Below are 20,711 nucleotides of genomic sequence, written 5' to 3'. Positions count from 1 at the left end.
GCAATCCATCTTCTGTTCAAAGTCGATCTTTTCCAGCAGCAATTTACCTCAGGCATGCAGTGTCTTTGGTTGCATGATCAACACTCGAATTAAAGTTTCTTCCTCTTTAATTAAACAGATGCAGTGCCCATGTTTCTTTTCTCAAAAATCTTCATAGTTTTTTCACTTCTTACGTACAGATCTGGAAAGACTCGGCCCTCTTCAACTTGGAAACAGAAAAGAAGCTTTAAAGACATTGATCAGTTCAGGTAATGAAGAATACATGATACAAATGAAGCCTATTATAATTGGCAGATTATGGTTCGTGATCTTTACTGACACTGCAGCAATACTTACTATATTATTATTATTACATTAACAGGGTAATTATAATTTGTCTCACAGTTAAAAGGGCAATTAAATTAATCCAAACAATTCCAAGCTGTTACTGTTAATACTATCTCCTCTCTTTTTCTAAAAAAAACTTGATTGCGTTGTAGAAAATTAGCTCTCTATTATGTGAATTTATTTATTTTCGTTTCCTTTAAAAATTATCCCGTGGTGGACCCGGTGTTCGTACACCACCACCTGACGCGGTAGTTGACTGGGCACAGGTGTCAGCGACGGCAAAGTGGTCTTCCCTGCGCCATTTGTGGGCTCCACAATCCGAGCTGGTCAGGTCACGATCGACGGCTCAACAAACTTCGACGAATTTTTTTTTTTTTTTTTTTTTTTTTTTTGTCCCAAAAAAGATTGCAATTGACAAGCTAGCTACTTCTTCAACCCTTTATTTTGAAATAAAATAATAAGTTCAGTTAAAACATATAAAAGAAGATCTAAAATCAAAAGAAGAGATTTAAGAGGCCATGATGTTAACTGTGGCTTTGATGCTCCTCGTTGGCGTGGTAAAAAAGTGCGTAAAGCGTGGCTCGCGAGTACCGAGTACTAAAGAAGACGACAAAAATAGAGGGTTGCTTTTGAATTCAGAATTTAAATTCAGGGAAGAAAAAAAAAATGAAAATCTCGAAGTTTCTGAATTCGTATTTAAATTTCCAAACCCCGAACGAATCGGATCTGATGGTAATTTACAGCGTCGTCTTAAATAAAACTTATACATACCGGAAAAACAGTACTAGCGCATTTGCAAAGCATCATAATAAGCGAAGAAGAAGAAGAAGAAGAAGAAGAAGAAGATAAGGATGGCCTCGGGGAGCGGGCGGTGTCTAGTCCTCGCCGTCGTCGCCGCCGCCGCCGAAGAGGGAGATGCGGTGGTAGAGGAGGAAGAGGATGAGGGCGAGGACGAGGGCGACGCCGAACGGGGAGCCGCCGACGCGGGGGGCGGAGTCGGGCGCCGCCGCGCCGGCGCCGGAGAAGGAGAGGAGGTCGGAGAGGGCGGCGGCGCGGTCGGAGGAGAGGAAGCGGATGAGCAGGATTAGGGTTACGGGGAGGAGGAGCAGCCCCGCGGGGCTCAGCAGCTCCGCGATCCACTCCGTGACTGCCTCCCAGTCGCCGAGGAGGAACGGCCCCGCCGCCACCGCCGCCACCACCGCCGCCAACAGCACCCCGTGCGGCGGCGCCGCCGCTCCCTGCCCCTCGTCCATGCCGCACCCCCGCGCCGCTGCTCACCTGGATCCGAGATCGCTTCCCTAATCAGGTGACGATCCTCTCTCCCCCCTCCCTCCTCTTCTTCGTTTGCGTATGTAGATGAGAAATAGATGTAGAGAGAGAGAGAGAGAGAGAGAAAGAGGAGTGAGAAATTTAGCTTTAGAGAGAGAGAGAGAGAGAGAGAGAGAGAGAGAGAGAGAGTGGGTCAGATTGTGAATTGGGAGGTGCTTAGTCTTAACATATTTATTGCTGAGAAATGCCTGAGACTTACTAACTACTAAGGTGAAAATGTGCAAATGAGCCCTTTACTCTACCTTATTTTAAATTAGAACCCTTCCTTTCTTTTCCTCTAAGAAAGTAGTATTTTTTTTTTTTTTAATAATGAGGGTAAAGATGAACTTGGGCTATGAACTACAGACCATTTTAAGTTAGCTATATGATATTTTAAAATTTTAAAATTGTTTAATTCAAGTTGGCCAGGGATATTTTAATTTTAAAATTTAAGCTAGTTATGAGAATTGCATAAAATATACTTAAACAATATATTCAAATTTTAAGTTTAAGTGTCATTGGTTGACTCAAATCAAATAAATTAAAAAATTGAATAGTAAAATTAAAATTTTGAAAGATTAGATAGCTAATTCAAAATGATAAATATACTTTTTTTATCTTTTAATAAAAATATTTAATATAACTAATTTTATTGTAGGTTGTGTAAATTGGTTGAACTGTGTTAAATTACGATGCACGTAGTAAATATATCTATAAGTATGAAAATACGTTTTATTGGTCGTGTCACTCATTCTACTTTTGATTGTTATTATCTTAACTTTTATTAATTAAATTAAAATTTTATTTAATTTGTTAACTCTAATTTTTAGAGCACTTATTTAATATTTGACGACGCTACTAAATTCGCTAATTTTCAACGACTCATAGCATATGAAATAATTAATTTTAAAATATATCAATTACAAATAAAAGTAGTCAAGGAATTTGTTACAAAATTGTGAAACAATTGTTGTACTCTAAAAGCTTAAGCTGTTAGAGAATGGCGTTACGAAACTTTCTAGTCTGGCCATGACGTAGGCTTGAATTAAGTGGGAGAAAATTAATATGCTAGGAGTCTGGCATTACTTGAACTCAGAATCTTCTGTTCTGATATCATGTGAAATAATCGTTGTACTTTAAAAATTTAAGCTGTTAAAAAATAATGTTTAAATATTTTTATATTTAACAGTCTAAAGCTAAGGGGTCTCCATCTACTTTTCATCTAATTATTACATGGGGTTTAACTTTTGAGATTTTTTTTTCGCTTTTTAAGATTTTAAGTACGGGTGCTAATACTATTTATATTTATACATGTACAATAAAGAAGATGTTTGTTATAAGAGTTGGGACTTTGGTAGAAGATAAAGTGAGGTGAGGGGTTGGTTTGAATAATGATTAATGAGTGAGGTTGGGATTTGAATTCCACATGGCTTGTGGTGGGGGTAAAGCATGTGATGGGCTTTAACACATCACATGAGAGAGAGAGAGAGAGAGGGATTTGATCACAAAAATAGGCATTTTATTTTTATAAATTATTTTTATTTTTTAAAATAAATTTTATTAAAAATGTGAAATCACCCGTTTTCGAATTTGAAATCTCAGATATCAATTATTAAGTCGTTGGCCCACAGCGCTCAGTACCGTCAGATCAAATTGATTAATTTGGTTGGGTTTATATTTTGTGTTGACTAAATGAATACTCACAAGATTAGTGAGGTCTCTAATGACACAAAATAATTGGTGATTTAGACATGTCACCGAATGCCATAAACATCTAATTTTGAACTCAAACTTAATGTGTTGATAATTATGTTTAATGTCATTAGATACAACAACTACATATAAATACAATTATCTTAGAGGGATAAGCTCTACTTATAATCAAGGAACCAATGAAATTGACCACCACTGTGAATGGTAGTGGGGGATGGGGTTTTAGAAGGAGCTGTTTTGGTTAGCTAAATAATAATTATTTTTGCTGCGAGGAACAAGTAAGCTTCATTGATCATGGATAGCAACTTTAATTGGATTGGGAAAATTAAAGTGGATTAATATGACCAAGTTAGGTATCTTTGCCAAATCATAGATTATAAGGACAATAAATAGTCTCTCAGATGATAATTTATTATACGTTACATAATGTGTCAAATACAAATGTATATTAAGCACATAGATATTGTTATATAAAGTGGATTATTATTAATTAGAGACCCTGAATAACCCTGTTGGAACTTCTCAATGTAGTTAGTACGAATTGTTTTAAATTCAAAAATTTAGAAACTATATCAGAGTTGAAATTTGCATGCACACGAGTTCCTACGGGAATATCTGCGCTATTAAATTATAAAATATGCAAATAAATAAGGTTTTTGGGATCGCATATGAAAATACAATCTCTACAATAGTGCTTGAATGATTATTTATTATTTTGAATAACGTATTTTGTTGGAAATTTGAATCCAACACAAGCTCAAATTTGTTAACTTAATTTGTTATATTTTTGGTTATTTTATATCATGATTAATTCCTTATTATAACCAAATATTGAATTACTAATTTTTTTGCTTTTTTTTTTTTTTCAACTCGGAGTTTATTTTCATGTCAAGTAAATAAATCCAAGAATTATAGATCGCTGCAAAATTTTGTGAAAAAATACTATTACATTGATAAATGATATCTACTGATACACAAAATTTTGCATTCCAATCCAATTCTAGCCACAACTAGAGAAAAATATTACCCCCGCGGCAAAGTCGAAAATCCTTGAATCAAGATGATAAAGGTATAACTAGCTGTGAAGAGAAAGGGAGAAAAGAGATGAACAATTGTGCTATAAAACCGACAGTCTCTAGAGCAAGTGGCAAAAGACTTGATGGTTGGTATCCTAGATCTAAATTCGAATTCTAGTTAATTTACATTTCTAGCTAAATTTATTTTTAAATGAAATAAACGAAACGAATAACATGTTACCTATCTCTTAAAAAAAAAAAAAAAAGTGCTATAAAATAAGCCGACTACGGCAAAGGATCCTAAAATTGGGCGATAAGGATGGTTTGTAAAACAACATATTTTCCATCACAAAAATAAAAATTTTATACAGGTCATCCACATGTTGAGATCATTGAATTCGCCATTCATAATTATTTTGAAATTCGAGCCGTGCATGTGATATAGGATGGATTTGACTATCTCACAATGGAGATAATATAATTATAATCTCCATTAAGGAGGAACAGTACAGATGATTAATGGGGATTAGCAATGTGTTTACCTTTGGTTAAGCCTAATCAAACCGGACCGGCCCGTCCGGTCCGGTCTGGTAAATTAGATTGGACCCGATCGTAAACTTGGCTAGCCCTAACATTTCCATTAGTGGATGCGGCCCACTCAATTTGGACCAAAATTGGGCCTAAAAATGGAGGCCCATTAGAAACTGGCCTAGTTGCGACCCAACCCTTTTCCTATTTTTTTATTATTTATTTATTGTTCGTGCGTTCGAATCCTGGATCCTCATTATTTATTCTTCAGAGATTCGAAGGTAATTAATTAAATATTTAAACTTCTATATATCTGAAAATATTTCTTCTTCCAGTTCTACGCGTGTTTATAATTAAAAAAAAAAAAAAATCTATGTTGAAACGCATTATATTATATTATATTATATTATATTATTATCCGATGTAGTTGTGAGTTGTAACTAAGAATAATGAACAAAACCCTAAACCCTAAAATCCTCGAAATCCAGCGCGACGACGGAGGAGAAGAAGACAACGAAGAAGAAGAAATGAAGGAATCCCAAAAGAAGGCGAAGCCCTCGCCTCTACGCGGGCGCTTCCTCCGACCCCAAACCCTAACCCCCGTCTCCTTCAAACCCTACCGATCCGATCGCGCCGCCTCCACCACCTCCTCCTCCGCCGCCGCCGCCGCCTCCGCCGATGACGGCGCGCTCGATCTCTCCGGCCTCCGTGAATCCCTCCCGCCGCTCGCCGGCGAGGTGCGTCATCCGCCGCAGCGGAGGCGGCGGCGCCCCTGGCACATCGAACCCGACCTAATTCGGCTAATCCTCTGCTTGTGCTTATCTGGGCGCGCCGCGAAGGCGGCGGCGGCGGCGGAGCGTAAGGTGGTCGACGAGAGCCCGGGATCCGGCCTCGGCGAGGCCCCGGTGCTGAGGCGCAAGGACAGGAGAAAGAGCTGGTTGCCCCCGCTCGAGGAAGCGGGGAGATGCATTCCGAGCTGCGATGCGCCACCGCCGCAGCTTTCCGGGGAGGAACGGATGGGAGGTCGTGTGCAATTTTAATCCTTTTTCTCTTTTATTACTGTCCTGCTCTAATATTCTTTATTTCATGTTGGGTTGTTTTTTTTTTTTTTTTTAAATTAATTATAGTCCCACCATCATCAACACTTTCTTCTATGAACATTTTCAGATCGAACAACCAAAGTGGTGACAATCTTATTAGCTGGATCAGAAAGTTACTACCGAGTTGTTTCCAATAATAGGCCATCCAAATCGAAATTAATTTTTTGGCATCATTTACCTTACCTAATGACTAAATAGTTGCAAATTTTTTAATTTTAATATAATCGATGCGGGACATTTGTTTCTTTAACTGTGGTAAAGAACACAGAGAAGTTGATTTTTTGTTGGTGATTTTTTTTGAAATTATTTAAAATAAGATTTGCACCCTTTATCTTAAAACGCAAGAATCATATCTTTATCTTTTTAAGGATATTCACTTTCGGCTGTTGATTGTTGTGTCTGCTCGATGTGTAAGAGGTTACTGTCAGAAAATTTATGAAATTCAATTTGCATATACCTCAAATTATAAAATATCATGCTTACCAGTGCAGACCATCTATTTGGATGACCTATTATCGAGAATAAATCAGTAGTAGCGGAATCCGTTTGCTAGCAATAGTATTCTAGCTAAACTCTCTCTCTCTCTCTCTCTCTCTCTCTCTCTCTCTTGCGCGCGCGCGGGGTAGTAGCGGAACCTGTTTACTACCAATAGTATTCTAGCCAAACTCTCTCTCTCTCTCTGTACACAGACACACACAGCGCCCCACCCCTTTCAACTATGTGAGAGTTTGTATATACTAAATACCATTCGAGATGTACTGTTTGCATGTATGCCCCTTCAAAATCTTATTTACTTATCTTAGTTTTAGGTGTGCTCGGAAATAAGTTCTTTGAGAGCTAGAAACTAAAAAGTAAGTTGCCATGGACACATATGCAGATATCAGCGTTGGAGTGTTTTTTGCACAATTTTGTATATCTATATCGGTAAATACGCAAAAAGAACACTTTCCTGCTACTACACAAAACATAAGTTTAATACACTGTATAATGAATTGATTCGGATAGTTGACAGGAGTTTAAGATTGAGAGCTTAGAGCATTTCAAGAGCTTAGCCTGATGTATACAAGTCATTATTGATATTTTGCCTTTGTTTTGAATAGTAAGATGCTTGAGGCAAATTTTGTTGGAGTATCTATTAGATATCATGTGAGAATTGACATTTCTAGAATAATGAACTACTCTTCTTCATATATAAGTCATTTGTTTACATAGAAATATAGAATAGTAGGCTTATATTCTCTCATTCAGTCATGTGCTCATGCATTGTAACCTTCAGATGCTTGCTGTGAAAACATGTAATTTTACTTTTCTTTTTGTGAGTGAACACGAGAAAAGATGTATGTAACAGGACTTGCAAGTTTCTGACTTTTGAAGATCTGTGTCAAGAGATTTTAAAATATTTAACTCATTCATTAAATGTTGTTTGATGCCCTTGAAGGTGCAGGATTAGATTAACTCTTTGTAGTACCTTTTAATGGCATTGTGGTTTTGTTACACTTTAAGCCTGAAATTATTCACTGTTCTGATATTAATTTGAGCCTTCATATGTTCAAAATACAGATCAGATGGAGTAAGAGGCAGGATTGGATAATAAGAGCTTCCTGGAGAAGACATTTTGACGAGCTTTTTTAGTTTCTTCTAGGTAACATGTGCAAATTCTCTCTTTTGAGATAATAATCATTAGCACATTTTAGGTAAATAGCCTATGGTAAATAATAAAGAGTTAAATGTCTTTTCCTGAACAATTGTAAATAGGGGCTTCTTTAGAGCTAACCATGATGCACAGTTTCTATAATTAAGCTAATCTTACTGTATTGAGTCCATTTTCTTGCTAATATTTGGCAATCATATAATTTGCTATTTCTTGAATCCTGTAATCTCCGAATCCACACATTATTTGCTACAGTAAGGCATCGGTAGTTAGCTATTATTTGTGGGTCTTATTGTTGCCAATCTGAATGCAAGTTTGTAAAAACTGTGTGGAGGTGGAGATGTTGAAACGGACTCTGAGTTACTATATCAACGACAAGTTAGGGGCAGCTTTTTATTGAGAACATAAGATGCAGAAATGTACTGTGAGTTACTATATCAACGACAAGTCAGGGGTAGCTTTTTATTGAGAACATTAGAAAGATGCAAGAAACTTGTCTAGGACTGTTTGAACATGCCATATGAAGTCCATGTAATATGTTTTAGTCATTCATCCTCATATAGTACAAAAGTGACCCTGTACAGAGAGATGGTTAGCCTGTAAATTTACGGAGTATCTTATGTTAAGCACACACGGATGGCCATTTTGTAAAAACAATTCACCTTTTTTTTTTTTTGGATTTTATGATCGGTCTCCTTAGCTCATTATTTCCAACTTTGAGCGGAGTTATCTTTTTACTCGAAAATCTAGCTGTAATCTTGTCACAAGTTTATCTATCATCATCATGTTGGCTAGGGACAATTCCATGAAGAGCACATTTTTGGCCCAAAGTGGTAAAAACAGTAGTTTATTAAAATTGAAATATACTGAGGAAGGCTTGATTTTGCAAAATTCTCAAATATTTTAGAGGAAAAAGAAAAACTATGTAAATCATAGTTCTTCATGGTAGGCTGTGTTTTTCTTTTTATTTTCCTTTTTGCTGGAAAAGGTTTTGTCACTTTCTTAGGCAATAGGAAGTGGCTTGGACATTTTTAGAAGTTCACTGTTGTCGTTTTTCCTTTTATGTGGCCCCAACTCGAAAAGCTTCAAAAGGTGGCCTTTTTTTTGGGGAACTTGTATTTGTCATACTGTCTCCTGAATATTCTTCTTAACTAATTTTAACTCAACAACAGTATGTTATCACTTTTTCTATGCTTTGATAGTTTCCTCCCATTCCCTTATATATGTTTAATTTGTAACAAATTCTATTCAATATATTTTCTACGAGTATATTCAAGTATCCATTTAGCTTGACTTTTAGAACAGCTTTGTTGTGTCCGAAAGTGAAAATTTGTTGAATTTTGTTGGTTTTGAGCCCAAAAGTAGAAACTCTAATGCCAAACTTTTGCTTCTCTTGCGTCGAGAGTGTCCTTATGATATCAGCTTCTCTTCATTTCTAGCTTAAGGAGCTTGAATATTCCATAGCTTTATCAATTGCTCTTTTGGTGGTGCACATTTCACTTAGATGACCAACTTCTAATCTTTGTGACTTGATACAAAAAAAAAATTTTAATTTCTGTCACAACTATGTCCAAATGTTGAATGCCTTTTACACCTTGGTAATGGATATATGATGTAACAGCTAATTCAATCATCATGTCATCTTCTTCGAACCGATCTTATTTACGTCACAAAAATGCGACGTTCCAACTACAAAATTGTAGTGTTCGCAGTGGGGAGTTGGGACATCTAATCAAACTCCTACTTGAAGAAGATGCAGCCTAGTTTCTGCTCTTAACTCTAGGCCTAACTTCTTGTGCTCATCGTCGAAAAGCGCTTTTGTACAAAGCGCTTTTATAATCAAAAAGCAAAATTATTTTACCTTTGGCTAATGCATGATAGGATTCTTCTATGTGTTGGAATGTTGTTGGTGCAGATTGTGGCCGTGAGCTAGGACAGTAAGGATGGGGCACAGTTCCTTTCATTGCACTCCATGTCCAGGTTGGTGTCAGCAACTCTTTTGTACACAAGAGACGCACAACAATACATTATTTTGGGCATTTTAACCCCATCCTATTGAATAATTCTAAGATTGGGACCATAAGGACAGGGTGTGCATCACACCTTTTCTTTTTCTTTTTTTCTTTTCTTCTTGTTTCAGAGAATGGAAGGAAACATTCAGCAAAGCATTCTAGGGCTATAAATTAATGGTGAGGAATAATTATTGGAGTCTTAGATTATGGGTTTAGTGATTCTTAATTGTGTATTAAGATTCTTGGTGATTAAAAAATAATAAAATAATAAATAAATAAATAGTTCAGAGGACGATGTTGCATGGAGTTGTGTCCTTTCATAATGCCGTGGAAATTATATAGCTGGCCACATTGCGACCGACACTGTACGATGAAGCATCATAATAAGGGAAAAATTTAAATACCACATCCGTGGTTTCGTACTTTTTCATTTTAGTATCCTATACTTTAAAATATATCACTTTTGTATATTATGATTTTTTTTTTCGTTATTTTCTTTGTTAATTTTTTTGTTAAATTAATGACAAAGTTAAAATCAGAGAGTACTGAAGTAAAAATTCGGTAAACCACAGGACACTAAAATGAATATTTGATAAATTACCGATCGTCTCTAATGCAAGTGGCAAAGGGCTTGGTGTTTGGTATCCGAGGTTCCAAGTTCGAGATTATTTTTTTAAATTCATGACAAGTGATTTGAATTCAGAACTTTATACTGTGATACTATGTTAAATAATATGAATCTACCATTATTCTCTGAAAATTTAAATTAGTAAAAAATAATGTTTGAATGTTTTTCATATTTAATATATTTGACATCTCATTTTAAGGCATGTTTGGTTTATAATTAAAATAGGAATGAGAAATAGAATTAGATTGTTTTGAAATGAAAAATGGAATGACGAATCATCCAAAAATATTTGAATCATTAATTAGAATAGAAATCGAAATAAAAATCTAAAATTTTTTTAATGAGAGTTTTGATTAAGAGAGAGAAAAGTGATAAAAGAAGAGGAAAGGAGTTGTTGCTGAAAGAGAGAATTTTAAGTATTTTACTTTGTAATGATTAAAATCCGATTGGATCATTAATAAATCTGGCCATTCTCATTCCAGAATGGAATAGAAATTAAAATCCTATTTACATAAAATAAATAGCAACAATCAAAATTAATAAATTTTATTTTAATTTTATAATTGAAAATAAATAAATTTATTAATTTTAAAGTCTAGATGAATCAAACATTTCCATAACGTAAGAAATAATGAGGTACGTAAAAGAGTGAATCGGTCTTTTTTACTTTCATCTGGACCTGAAAAAGATGATTAAAAAAAAGGGGGGAGAGAGAGAGAGAGAGAGAGAGAGAGAGAGAGTACATGGCTCTCATGTGGCGCGAAAGAAAGTTNTTTTGTAAGGGGGCTATTTGCAAAAAAAGCCCGAGTACATGGCTCTCATGTGGCGCGAAAGAAAGATCGAGAGAGAGAGAGAGACTCTGAAACTTGTCCCGTGGCGCGAAAAAGCACTTGGTCGCAACGGTCACGGAGCACGTCGTCTTCGGTCACAGAGCACGTCGTCTTCTCCGTAGCGCGGGGCTCACCCTCCTTGTATCTTGTCCATTCCACTCACGAGCGAACGTTCCATTCCATGCTCCCCATCTCTCTCCCTCTCTCCTCCCTCTCCCTTATCTCCTCCTCCCCGATCCCCCAATTCTCCACTCCCACCTCCTCCTCCTCCCATGGCGCTCTCCACCTCCCCCTCCTCCTCCTCCTCCTCCCCAACCACCACCCACCTCCCCCAAAGACTCGACCTTCACTCCACCCACTCACTCGTCGCCTTCGTCGACCGCCACATCCGCCGCCTCCTCTCCGACCCCGCAGCCCGCGCCGCCCTCCACCTCGCCTGCCGCGCCAGCCTCTCCGGCCCCACCCGCGGCTTCTTCGAGTTCTCCGACCAGTCCGTGCTCTCCAACCTCTACTGGGGGGTCGAATCCCTCGAGCTCGCGATCACCTCCGGTTCGCCCGAGGAGAGGGCCTCTCGGCTCGCCGGCTCCGAGAAGATGCTGCAAGTTCCCGCCTTGTTGGATGAAGAGGGGAGAATCGGGGGAATTGAGAACAGATACATTGTTTGCTACTCCTATTTCTACCTCGCCCTGGTTCGGAAGCTTCGGGGGGATCAGTGGCAGATGACCATGAATTTCTTGCAGTCGGTGATAGTGTTCCCCAAGTTGGTTAGAACGGTGCTCGCGACGTGCTTGTGGAAAAGCCTCTTTGAGGATAAAACTACGAGTGCGGGGGGGACTGAGGAGGAAGCGGACGAGGCAGCGAGGAAGCAGGGGAGGAGGTACAAGTACTGGTTGATGTACTACCAGGTGGTTTCCTACGGCGAGATTCCGCCGTGGAATAAGAAATTCTCGGCTTGTGAGGATCGTGAGATTGAGCCGTGCGCTCATCGGTGAGTAATTGGTTCGTTTTCTTGATATGCATGCATAATTTGCAACGAAATGCTTCAGAAGCTGCCGCCGCCTATTGTGGTATGCCTCATTTGCATGCATTAGTGACAGCAATAAAAACAAAGTAACGATGCTGCTGCTTGCAACTCATGGATGAACAAGAATGAATATATGAGGTTGATTTGTAGGGCATAAGATAGAATTAGAACACGCAAACGTTTGCATTGATGTGAAAATTGAGTTTTTGGAAATCTATCGCTAATTATTATGTTTTATTCTAGTACTCAGCTGTTTAAACTTCTGCAAATTTCAAGTATAATACTATTCCAGTACTCTGCATCTCATCTTCGATCATTGTCAATGAACAGGTATAGACAGATTCCTGGGACGAGATTTGAGAGCTCTCTCATACTTAGCAGGCCGAATCTTCAGCATGTAAGTGATGGATCCTTCACAGTCATGATTTTCATGCATGCAACTAATATTGAATTGTGACCCCTGCAAAACACTTGAGCAAAAGCTCTAGGAGTTTTCTTTACAAATCCGGCCTGTACAAGGACAAAGTTCCCAGTTTGTACTCCCGTGGAGAAGCTGTTCTAGAAAGCTGAGTCAAACTTGTTTTTGAATTGTTGCTGACATGTTCAAATTGCACGCACTATGATAACAAATCCTAAACTGTGCATAATTACTTACTATAACAAAAAGATATAAATGACTAAATAAATTTATTTAGCATTCTACTATAAATACTATCGCAAAATATTCTCATAAAAAACCAATATATCTTGTGAATTTTACTGTATATTTCTTATTTCTGCAGGATACACAAGCCTGTTTAGTGGGTAATGGAATTACAGTAGATAACGATAAGGCCTCTACATCCAATTTCAAGAGATGTGGTGGTTTTGCTGAACTAAATGATGGTCATTCTCTTCTTAAGAGTTTCGACAAAGTATTTCAAGAAGAGGTGAAGGAAAACTTCGAAATGAGGTGTCTCCAAGATATGCTTGAAGAATCCCAATCAGATTCACCAATTTCCTTCTACTCAAATGTTGATTCAATAGAGGCAAGTGATTCAGAGGTAACATTGTCACTTGCATGTATTCTTTGTGGGGATATTCAATATATATATATATGTGTGTGCATCCCTGCAAAATCATCTATTTACATATATTTACCCCTTCAGAATCTAAATTTATATGTAAAAATATACCTTGAAGCGTATAAAGGAACCCTTATGTTTAAGTTGGGAAGTCATCTAATTCATGGGAAGAAGCCAGTTTTGTAATAAAAAAAGTTAAATGTCGCATTATGCATTTAAATACTTAAAAGAAATCTAACTTTTCTAGCTAATGAGGGTAATAATATGTTCACAACCAGATCATCATGAGAAAAGATTATTTGCTAGATTTATTTGACCTGAACTATTTTTATTTCGTTTGGACAGGTACATTTGAGTCATAAAGAAAGTTCAGCAAAGATTATGCCAATAGATGCAGATCTTTTAGCATCGAAGCTTGGTGAAAGGTACTTTATTGGCTTGTACTGAAATATTTTATGTTTTATTGCTCTAACCAACTTTATAACTGTGCAAATATTAACAGAGTCCGTGCATCCTGGTGCACATCTCCTGAGTGTACAAAATTCTATCATGAATCTCCAAAATACCCAGTTCATGAGGAATCTTTCGAACCAAATACAAGCTACCTACTGTCTAGTAGATCACAAGGTTCACTCAGCAATTTACAAAATTCAATCTTAGATTTTAGAGAGGTAGAGCCATATTCCTTCAAATATGGTGTGAAAGAAGAGACTAATCGAGAAAGTCCACTAAGGCATAATCTCAGATGCTTTAGCAAAATGTTTCTGAAGAAGTATAGCTTATCTGAACTAGTTTCTCGTGGAAGCTTCGCAAGAAAAATTATAAGCTTTTCAAGCAGCGAGAAGGATTGGAGTGACGGAAGTTCGACTTGTGGGAAAGATACTCAAATAGAAATTTCGGAAAGGTTTGAGAAAGCATTAAAATTTGCAGATTCTGAATTTGAATTTACAAATATATTGGATTTGCTAGAAGGTAAATCAGAGTTTATGTACGGTACAATAAAACGAGATATCCTCGAGCAGTTAATGGATAGCATTTCAACCTCCAAGAAGGAGAAGGTGATCAGGGCATCCGTGTACATACTTCTTCTACTAATATCAGAAGACAGAAGTATTTTAGAAGACATTAAGAGAAAGGAATCATTTCTATATGATTTGGGTAATGCCTTAAAGAGAAATGTTCATGAAGTCGCTCTTCTTATTTATTTGTTAAACCCTTCACCTCTGGAGATGAAAACCTTAGAAATCTTACCAGCTCTCGTGGAGGTTGCTTGCAATTCAAAAGGCCTAAAGGGGCTTTCGTTATTACCAATAACACCGACAGCGGCTTCAATCTCCATGATCGAAGTTTTAGTTACTTCGTTTGATTATGTAACGAACAATATTCACTTGGCAGCAATTAGTTCTCTGCCAATCCTCTCTAAGCTAGTAAATGTGGCAATGAATAACAACTTGGAAGAAGGTGTGGCCTTGGCAGCTATTCTTGTTAGGTGTATGCGATTAAATGGAAACTGCAAAAATTTTTTATCACAAGTCACTCCTGTTGACCCATTCCTTCATCTCCTCAAAAGAAAGGAGAGGCGTGCGAAATTCACCGCACTTGAATACTTCTACGAGATTCTTCAAATGCCTCGGTATATTTTATACTCAAATCTATTTCTAACTGATGAATTAGCTTGTAGCATTTTTCATATCTAGTATACTAGTCTCTTTGCAACATTTTGTCTTGTTTGGCCTAGCTTCTGCAATGATCGCCCAAGCATAAGCTTCTGGAAACTCGGCATTTTACTAAAAATTGTCTAGAGCTTCTCTACTCTAGGAGTTTTACTTCTGTTGTGAAGAAAAGCTACTGGTAAGGATGTTACTAAAACTGTATTACTGCTTCATAAAACCACTTAAAACCTCAAACTGCCTTTATTACCTGTTTGTTAGGCTTCCAGAACTGCTTTCATTATTCAGAAAGCAAAAGCTTCGAGGATTGAGGTATTTGACTTACCAACAATTTGGAGCTTTTGCTGTGATAGAAAGCTAAAATGAACTTTTGGGTTCCAGAAGCAGATCCAATTCGGTGGTTCTGCTTCTATTGCAGTGAGAAGCTGTAAAGGATAATTTACACAGAAAAAAAAAAAGAGTTAGTCCTTGAACAGCTCTACAAACTGCACTTTTTTATGTTAAGCTTCAGCCAGGCCAAACATGCACTTGATGTGAAAAGCTGAGAACTTTTTGCATGTATTTATATTCGGTGATATACTGATCCAATAAACTAACCTTTCTGAGTTCTAGCACTAATATTCTTCAGGTCCTCAGCTATTAATCTTCTTCAACAGATACGGCAACAAGGAGGTATTAGCATTATGCATACATTAATGGCCTGTATTCGTCAATCTGATCTCGAGCACCGACTTTTGGCAGCAAATCTTTTGATCCAATTAGATATTCTGGTATAATTTCCTAAAGTATAGTGCATTTATTTTCCTTGTTCAGAGCAATGGATTGCCTTTTGGAGTTACCAGGGGCAAGAAAATTGTATACTATAAAAGAGAAATGTAGGAGATATAATAAGGATGATCATCCATTTTCCTCTTCGGTTTAGAAATGTGAAATTACACTGCCCTTGTCAAAATAAGTTTTATATCATATTCAGAGGATTTAATCACAAATTTAGGCCCCTGAAGTTTGATCAAGATTTCCATTACAACCTCAGAGTTTCAATTGACATTCCAGTCCTCGAAGTGTTCTGCAGAACAATTCCTTTAGTTAGTCAATCACCTAAAGAAAAGCCATGTCCACATCATCATTACAAACAAAACATCAAAAAACTACCATTTCTGCAACTCGACCATACTGAAACTATGAGTTCATTGTTAATGTTCTCATTTCAGAAAGGAATTTATGCTTGTCTAAATTTATTTTAAATAGAAAATATAGCTACAAAGAGGATAAAAAATTATTCATATTCAATATGTAACAGGGGAAATCTACTGGTAAGAGTGTATTTAAAGAGGAGGCAGTGGAAGCCCTATTAGAATCATTAGCCTCTGGTGAGAATAGCAGTACGCGGGCACTAGCTGCATTTATTCTTTCAAATCTTGGAGGAACTTATTCGTGGACAGGAGAAACATATACAGCTGCTTGGTTAGTAAGAAAGGCCGGCTTAACATCAATTTGTCATCGGAACATGATCAGAAACATTGACTGGATTGACCCTTGCCTGCAGGTGAGTATTTCAAGCGAAATTCCTATTCCTATTCACATTATTCACACTGAATATATTCATCTGTGTTCCCCTGCAAAATTACTTATGTTACATTACTGCATATGCCCTTTAAAAATGTCCTTTCTCAGATATGTACCCTTGTATTTCACTATCACCCAATTTTAAGATACTTCTTTCTCATGAATTCACGCACCAACTTAAGATAAGGAAATTTTTGTAATAAGCTGCACTTTTTGCCATGTATAGATTCGAATAAATGAATTTGCAGGCTATTCATATAAAAGTCCCCATGCACCAAAAGAAGTCAAACCAAACTAAATTAGATATCTGTATTTTCTTACCAAATTGAAACTTCTCGGTTTCAAAATTATATAATTATGCAAAAAAATAAAATCCACAAATCATGCAGGATTCTGAAACAAGTACATGGAGTGCGAGAGCTGCGCGGGGTATTATCAAAATCGGGACTTCTGTCTTTACTGCTTTAGCTAAAGGAATGCAAAGCAAAATAAAGAATGTTTCCCATGACTGTCTTGTATGTGCCTCATGGCTAGGAAATGAAATGGCTACTGCGGGTCCCAACGACCTTAGATATTCTGCTTGTGAGATCCTGCTAGGTGATGTATCCCGCTTTCTCCATCCTGGTTCAGATCTCGATGAAAGGATTCTGGCTTGCCTCTCTGTGTATAATTACACTTCTGGTAAAGGTAATTCTAAAGGATGCTGTTGAATTCATAGATTAGTAAATATGTTTGAAGGTAGTAAATATGTTTGAAGGAAATTATATAGGGCAAATTGCGGCAACCTTTTCGGGAGTTTCAATTCAGTTTTTGTTCGTTCATGCTGCCATTCAAGGATCTCCTTTTTTTCTTTTTTTTTTTTCCTTTCTTTTTAAATGCAGGGAAGCAGAAATTGATGAATTTTTCAGAGGGTTTACGGGAATCTCTTAGACGCCTCTCTCCTGTTACATGGATGGCTGAAGAGTTACTAAAAGTGACGGATTACTTCATTCCAACCAAGCCGGTTAGTTCAGCTAAAGAGTTCTCAATTTCAAGAGTACCCAGATTTTTGACAATGAAAGATATATGTTATACATATAAGATGCTTGTCCTTTTGTCCTCAATTCTCCCGGATTAAGAATGAAGTTTGAGGTTTGACAGAATTTGACAGACTTTTCTGAAATCAAAATTGATAGGTATTAAAATCTGAATTTCGAGTTTTGGTAGTCCTTTTGAAATGCCCTAGAGCTGTCGTAAGGTCTGTACATTTTTACGTACTCTACACAAATATTTTATTGTTTGGGACCTGTAACTGCATGAGATCTAATTGAACCTAATGGCAATTTGCAGCGCGTCTCTTGTGTACATACACAAATTTTAGAAGTAGGCCAAGCTGGTAATGGTGCTGCAACTGCTATTACCTTTTTCAAAGGGCAACTCTATGCTGGTTATTCTGATGGTACCATTAAGGTAAGCAGTTGTCTGAGATAAGATTTTTTTTATTTTTTTTTTAGTGGGGGCCTACCTTACAACTACAAGAAAATTCCAGTTTTTGAAGGAAAATAACAAAACTTAGATTGTGCAGGGATTTGTATGTAAACTGATAATTACAGGGGAATATATGTAAATATCTGCAAGTCTCACAGCAGTAGCATATTCAGAGTACCAGCACGAGATTGATGATATATGCCACATAACATGTCTTCTTTCTCTGAGCATAAAATGGAAATCATGTAGCATATCAAATAGCAAATGCACATTCTTTTTTTTGTGTGTGTGTGGTTGGTTTGGGGGGTGTGGGTTCAAGGTCTAATAAGTAGATGTTGAAATTTAGGCCTGGGACATCAAACGACAAAGAGCGGTGCTCGCAACAGAGGTTAAAGAACACAAGAAAGCTGTGACTTGCTTTGCTCTTTTTGAACCTGGGGACAATCTCTTAAGTGGATCTTGCGATAAATCTATTCGGGTAAATACTATTATTGTATCTTTTAGCCTGAAAATTGGAAAAGTGCATGAGAATAAAAACTCATATACAATATTTTTTCTCTATAGGTTTGGAAAACGGTACAAGGTAAGCTTGAATGTGTTGAAGTGATACAGATGAAAGAACCAGTTCAAAAGTTGGACAGTTATGGTGACAAAATTATTGTAATAATGCAGAACCGCAGTATCAAAGTAAGAAATTATTTCTTTATTTTTTTTATGCAATTTAAAATATGAAGTTCAAATTATTCGATTTGAAATACTTAAATTATGGAAGCATATTATCTTGTCTTCATGTTTGAGCGGAAATTATTCAGGTTTCCCATGCATCAAGAAGTGCGCAAACTATCTGCAAGAATAAACATGTTAAATGCGTAGCTATAGCCCAGGGGAGAGCTTACCTTGGATGCGCTGACTCCAGCATACAGGTTTGTTCAATATATTTCCAGCAACATTCAACAATGTTAAGCTTGCATTTATGGTTACTAGTGCCTATTTGTTTTGAACAACTTGTCTACTACACAATGTAGATGCTTACATAAATCAGGCATGTGTTTAACAAATATATGAATTTTTAGCTGTGAGAGAAGCTAAAATTAGCTTTTGGGTTAGCAGAGGCTCCTATTGATGTTTCTACTTCAGCTGCAGCAAGAAGCAAATGAGGAGATTTTAATAACAAACCTGTTATACTTCTTAGAACACCTTTACTCAAACAGTATTTCTGCATAAGCTGCTAGCAGGAAGGGGTCTTAATGTAATCACTCTAGAATTAGTTTTCTTCAATCCACAAATCTGGTTTTTCAGGAGATAGATATAATGGAGGACAATAAGATCGAGATAAGGGCGCCAACAAAAATCTGGAGGATCAGAAAACAGCTCATAAATTCAATCCAAATTTATAAAGACTGGATGTACTTGGCTGGTGCTACTGTTGAAGGATCTAGCATAAAGGTACCTGTTCTGCATCCAACCGAAAGTTTTGCTTTCACCATTTTTATTCAATTTGACACGGAAGAAAAAAAACCAGGATTGGAGAAGACGCCGCCAACCTCAAGTCTCGATTGCAATGTCGAGGGGAGTGGATGTGCAGGCAATGGCAATAGTGGAGGACTTCATTTACTTGAACTCGAGTAGAACTCCGATGACACTTCAGGTAAATGGGGGATTTAACTGGTCGAGAAATAAAGTAAAGTTCAATTTAATTTGCTATTCTTTTTATTTTTTATCTTTCGATTATTTTGATTGTAAAACACAGTAACTTTCTGTAGATTTGGTTGAGAGAGAAGCAGCAGAAGGTAGGCAGATTATCAGCAGGGAGCAAGATTACATGCCTTCTTGCAGCAAATGACACTATTTTCTGCGGTACTGAAACTGGGTCAATTAAGGTGCATAAACTTACCTTCTGTAGCATTAACATAACTTAGAATGAACAGGTAGTCACCGAACTTTAGAAGAATCATAAAATCAACCCCTCATCCTAGAATCACTCGACATTTCGGGCATAAAAGGCAAAAGATTAGATAATCGTAACATTTTATTCAACTCAGTTTTTCCTCATTGTTTGATAAACTACCAGCCTTGTTTTAATCTATAATGCAGGCATGGATTCCGCTGTAAGCGAATTATCAAGAAACAACGCGACGCTTAATTTTTGTAAATCCTTCTGAACTACAGGGCAAAGTAACATAGAATAAAGGATAAATATACGGCGATTTATGTCCTATATCAGAACTATATGCTAGCTTGTGTAATTCCTGAACCACCAAAGTGATTGTGTAAAAGGAACTTGTAGTGTTTGTGTTATGCAGTAGAACTGTTCTTTTCCTATTGGTTTGTAAAGGTGTATGTATCCAAGTGAGATTTGATAAGTTTGGTTAATATAATAATATTTGTTGATCAGCAGGAAGGTGTGATAAATTCACATTTTTAATTGTAACTTTCACAAAAGCTATATATAATCACTGTTATTAACTTGTAGATCAATTGCAAAATAAAGTTGTCCATTGTTTACTACCATATTGGGATATTTTTCTCATGTATTGTTTATATTTGCTGCATTTAACTAGCTCCAATTTAAAAAGAAGTGATATTAAATGAAACCCAAAGTTTGGTCGAAATTTAAATTTGGAACCTCGTATAATAATTTTTTAATATTTTATTCGAACTAAATCCAAAACCCACTGCAACGTACGTAATACAGTATCTGGTATCAATACACGTGTCCATCTCAGATCTCGTTGATCGCTTGGACACGTGGCGCAGTTCCACTGTGCGGTCGCTCTGAGGTGGGCCCTCGCGAAAGAATCAATTAC

At 37.0% G+C, this 20,711-nt stretch overlaps 3 protein-coding genes across 6 annotated transcripts; 2 read left to right on the top strand and 1 right to left on the bottom strand.

Annotated features, from left to right (window-relative positions):
- LOC109708479 lies at positions 988-1,792 on the bottom strand. The gene has a single exon (XM_020230239.1). It carries the CDS (start codon positions 1,578-1,580, stop codon positions 1,203-1,205), a length of 378 nt encoding a protein of 125 aa, XP_020085828.1. The 5' UTR covers positions 1,581-1,792; the 3' UTR covers positions 988-1,202.
- Positions 5,189-9,933, top strand: LOC109708419. Of its 3 annotated transcripts, XR_002215725.1 has the most exons (4): positions 5,189-5,915; positions 7,553-7,634; positions 9,559-9,623; positions 9,784-9,933. XR_002215725.1 is itself a non-coding variant. In XM_020230151.1 (2 exons), the coding sequence occupies exons 1-2, from the start codon at positions 5,342-5,344 to the stop codon at positions 7,564-7,566; spliced, it is 588 nt and encodes a 195-aa protein (XP_020085740.1). In that variant the 5' UTR covers positions 5,189-5,341; the 3' UTR covers positions 7,567-7,815. The 3 variants fall into 3 exon arrangements, 1 of the variants encoding a protein (XP_020085740.1); XR_002215724.1 differs by having other exon boundaries at positions 9,559-9,857; XM_020230151.1 differs by lacking the exons at positions 9,559-9,623; positions 9,784-9,933 and having other exon boundaries at positions 7,553-7,815.
- On the top strand, positions 11,371-20,301 carry LOC109708848 (putative E3 ubiquitin-protein ligase LIN-1). 2 transcript variants are annotated; one of them, XM_020230717.1, is made up of 17 exons: positions 11,371-12,101; positions 12,468-12,534; positions 12,920-13,165; positions 13,547-13,626; positions 13,704-14,834; positions 15,500-15,641; positions 16,172-16,417; positions 16,827-17,124; positions 17,319-17,440; positions 17,767-17,886; positions 18,251-18,382; positions 18,469-18,591; positions 18,717-18,827; positions 19,204-19,350; positions 19,427-19,552; positions 19,668-19,784; positions 19,999-20,301. In XM_020230717.1, exons 1-17 carry the CDS (start codon positions 11,386-11,388, stop codon positions 20,014-20,016), a joined length of 3,942 nt encoding a protein of 1,313 aa, XP_020086306.1. In that variant the 5' UTR covers positions 11,371-11,385; the 3' UTR covers positions 20,017-20,301. The 2 variants fall into 2 exon arrangements, with proteins under 2 accessions (XP_020086306.1, XP_020086304.1); XM_020230715.1 differs by having other exon boundaries at positions 12,920-13,180.

This window comes from Ananas comosus, linkage group 4 (assembly GCF_001540865.1).
Source record: "Ananas comosus cultivar F153 linkage group 4, ASM154086v1, whole genome shotgun sequence".
Lineage (NCBI taxonomy): Eukaryota > Viridiplantae > Streptophyta > Magnoliopsida > Poales > Bromeliaceae > Ananas > Ananas comosus.
Note: the sequence above shows the minus strand (reverse complement) of the source record. Positions and strands in the feature narration are given on the sequence as shown.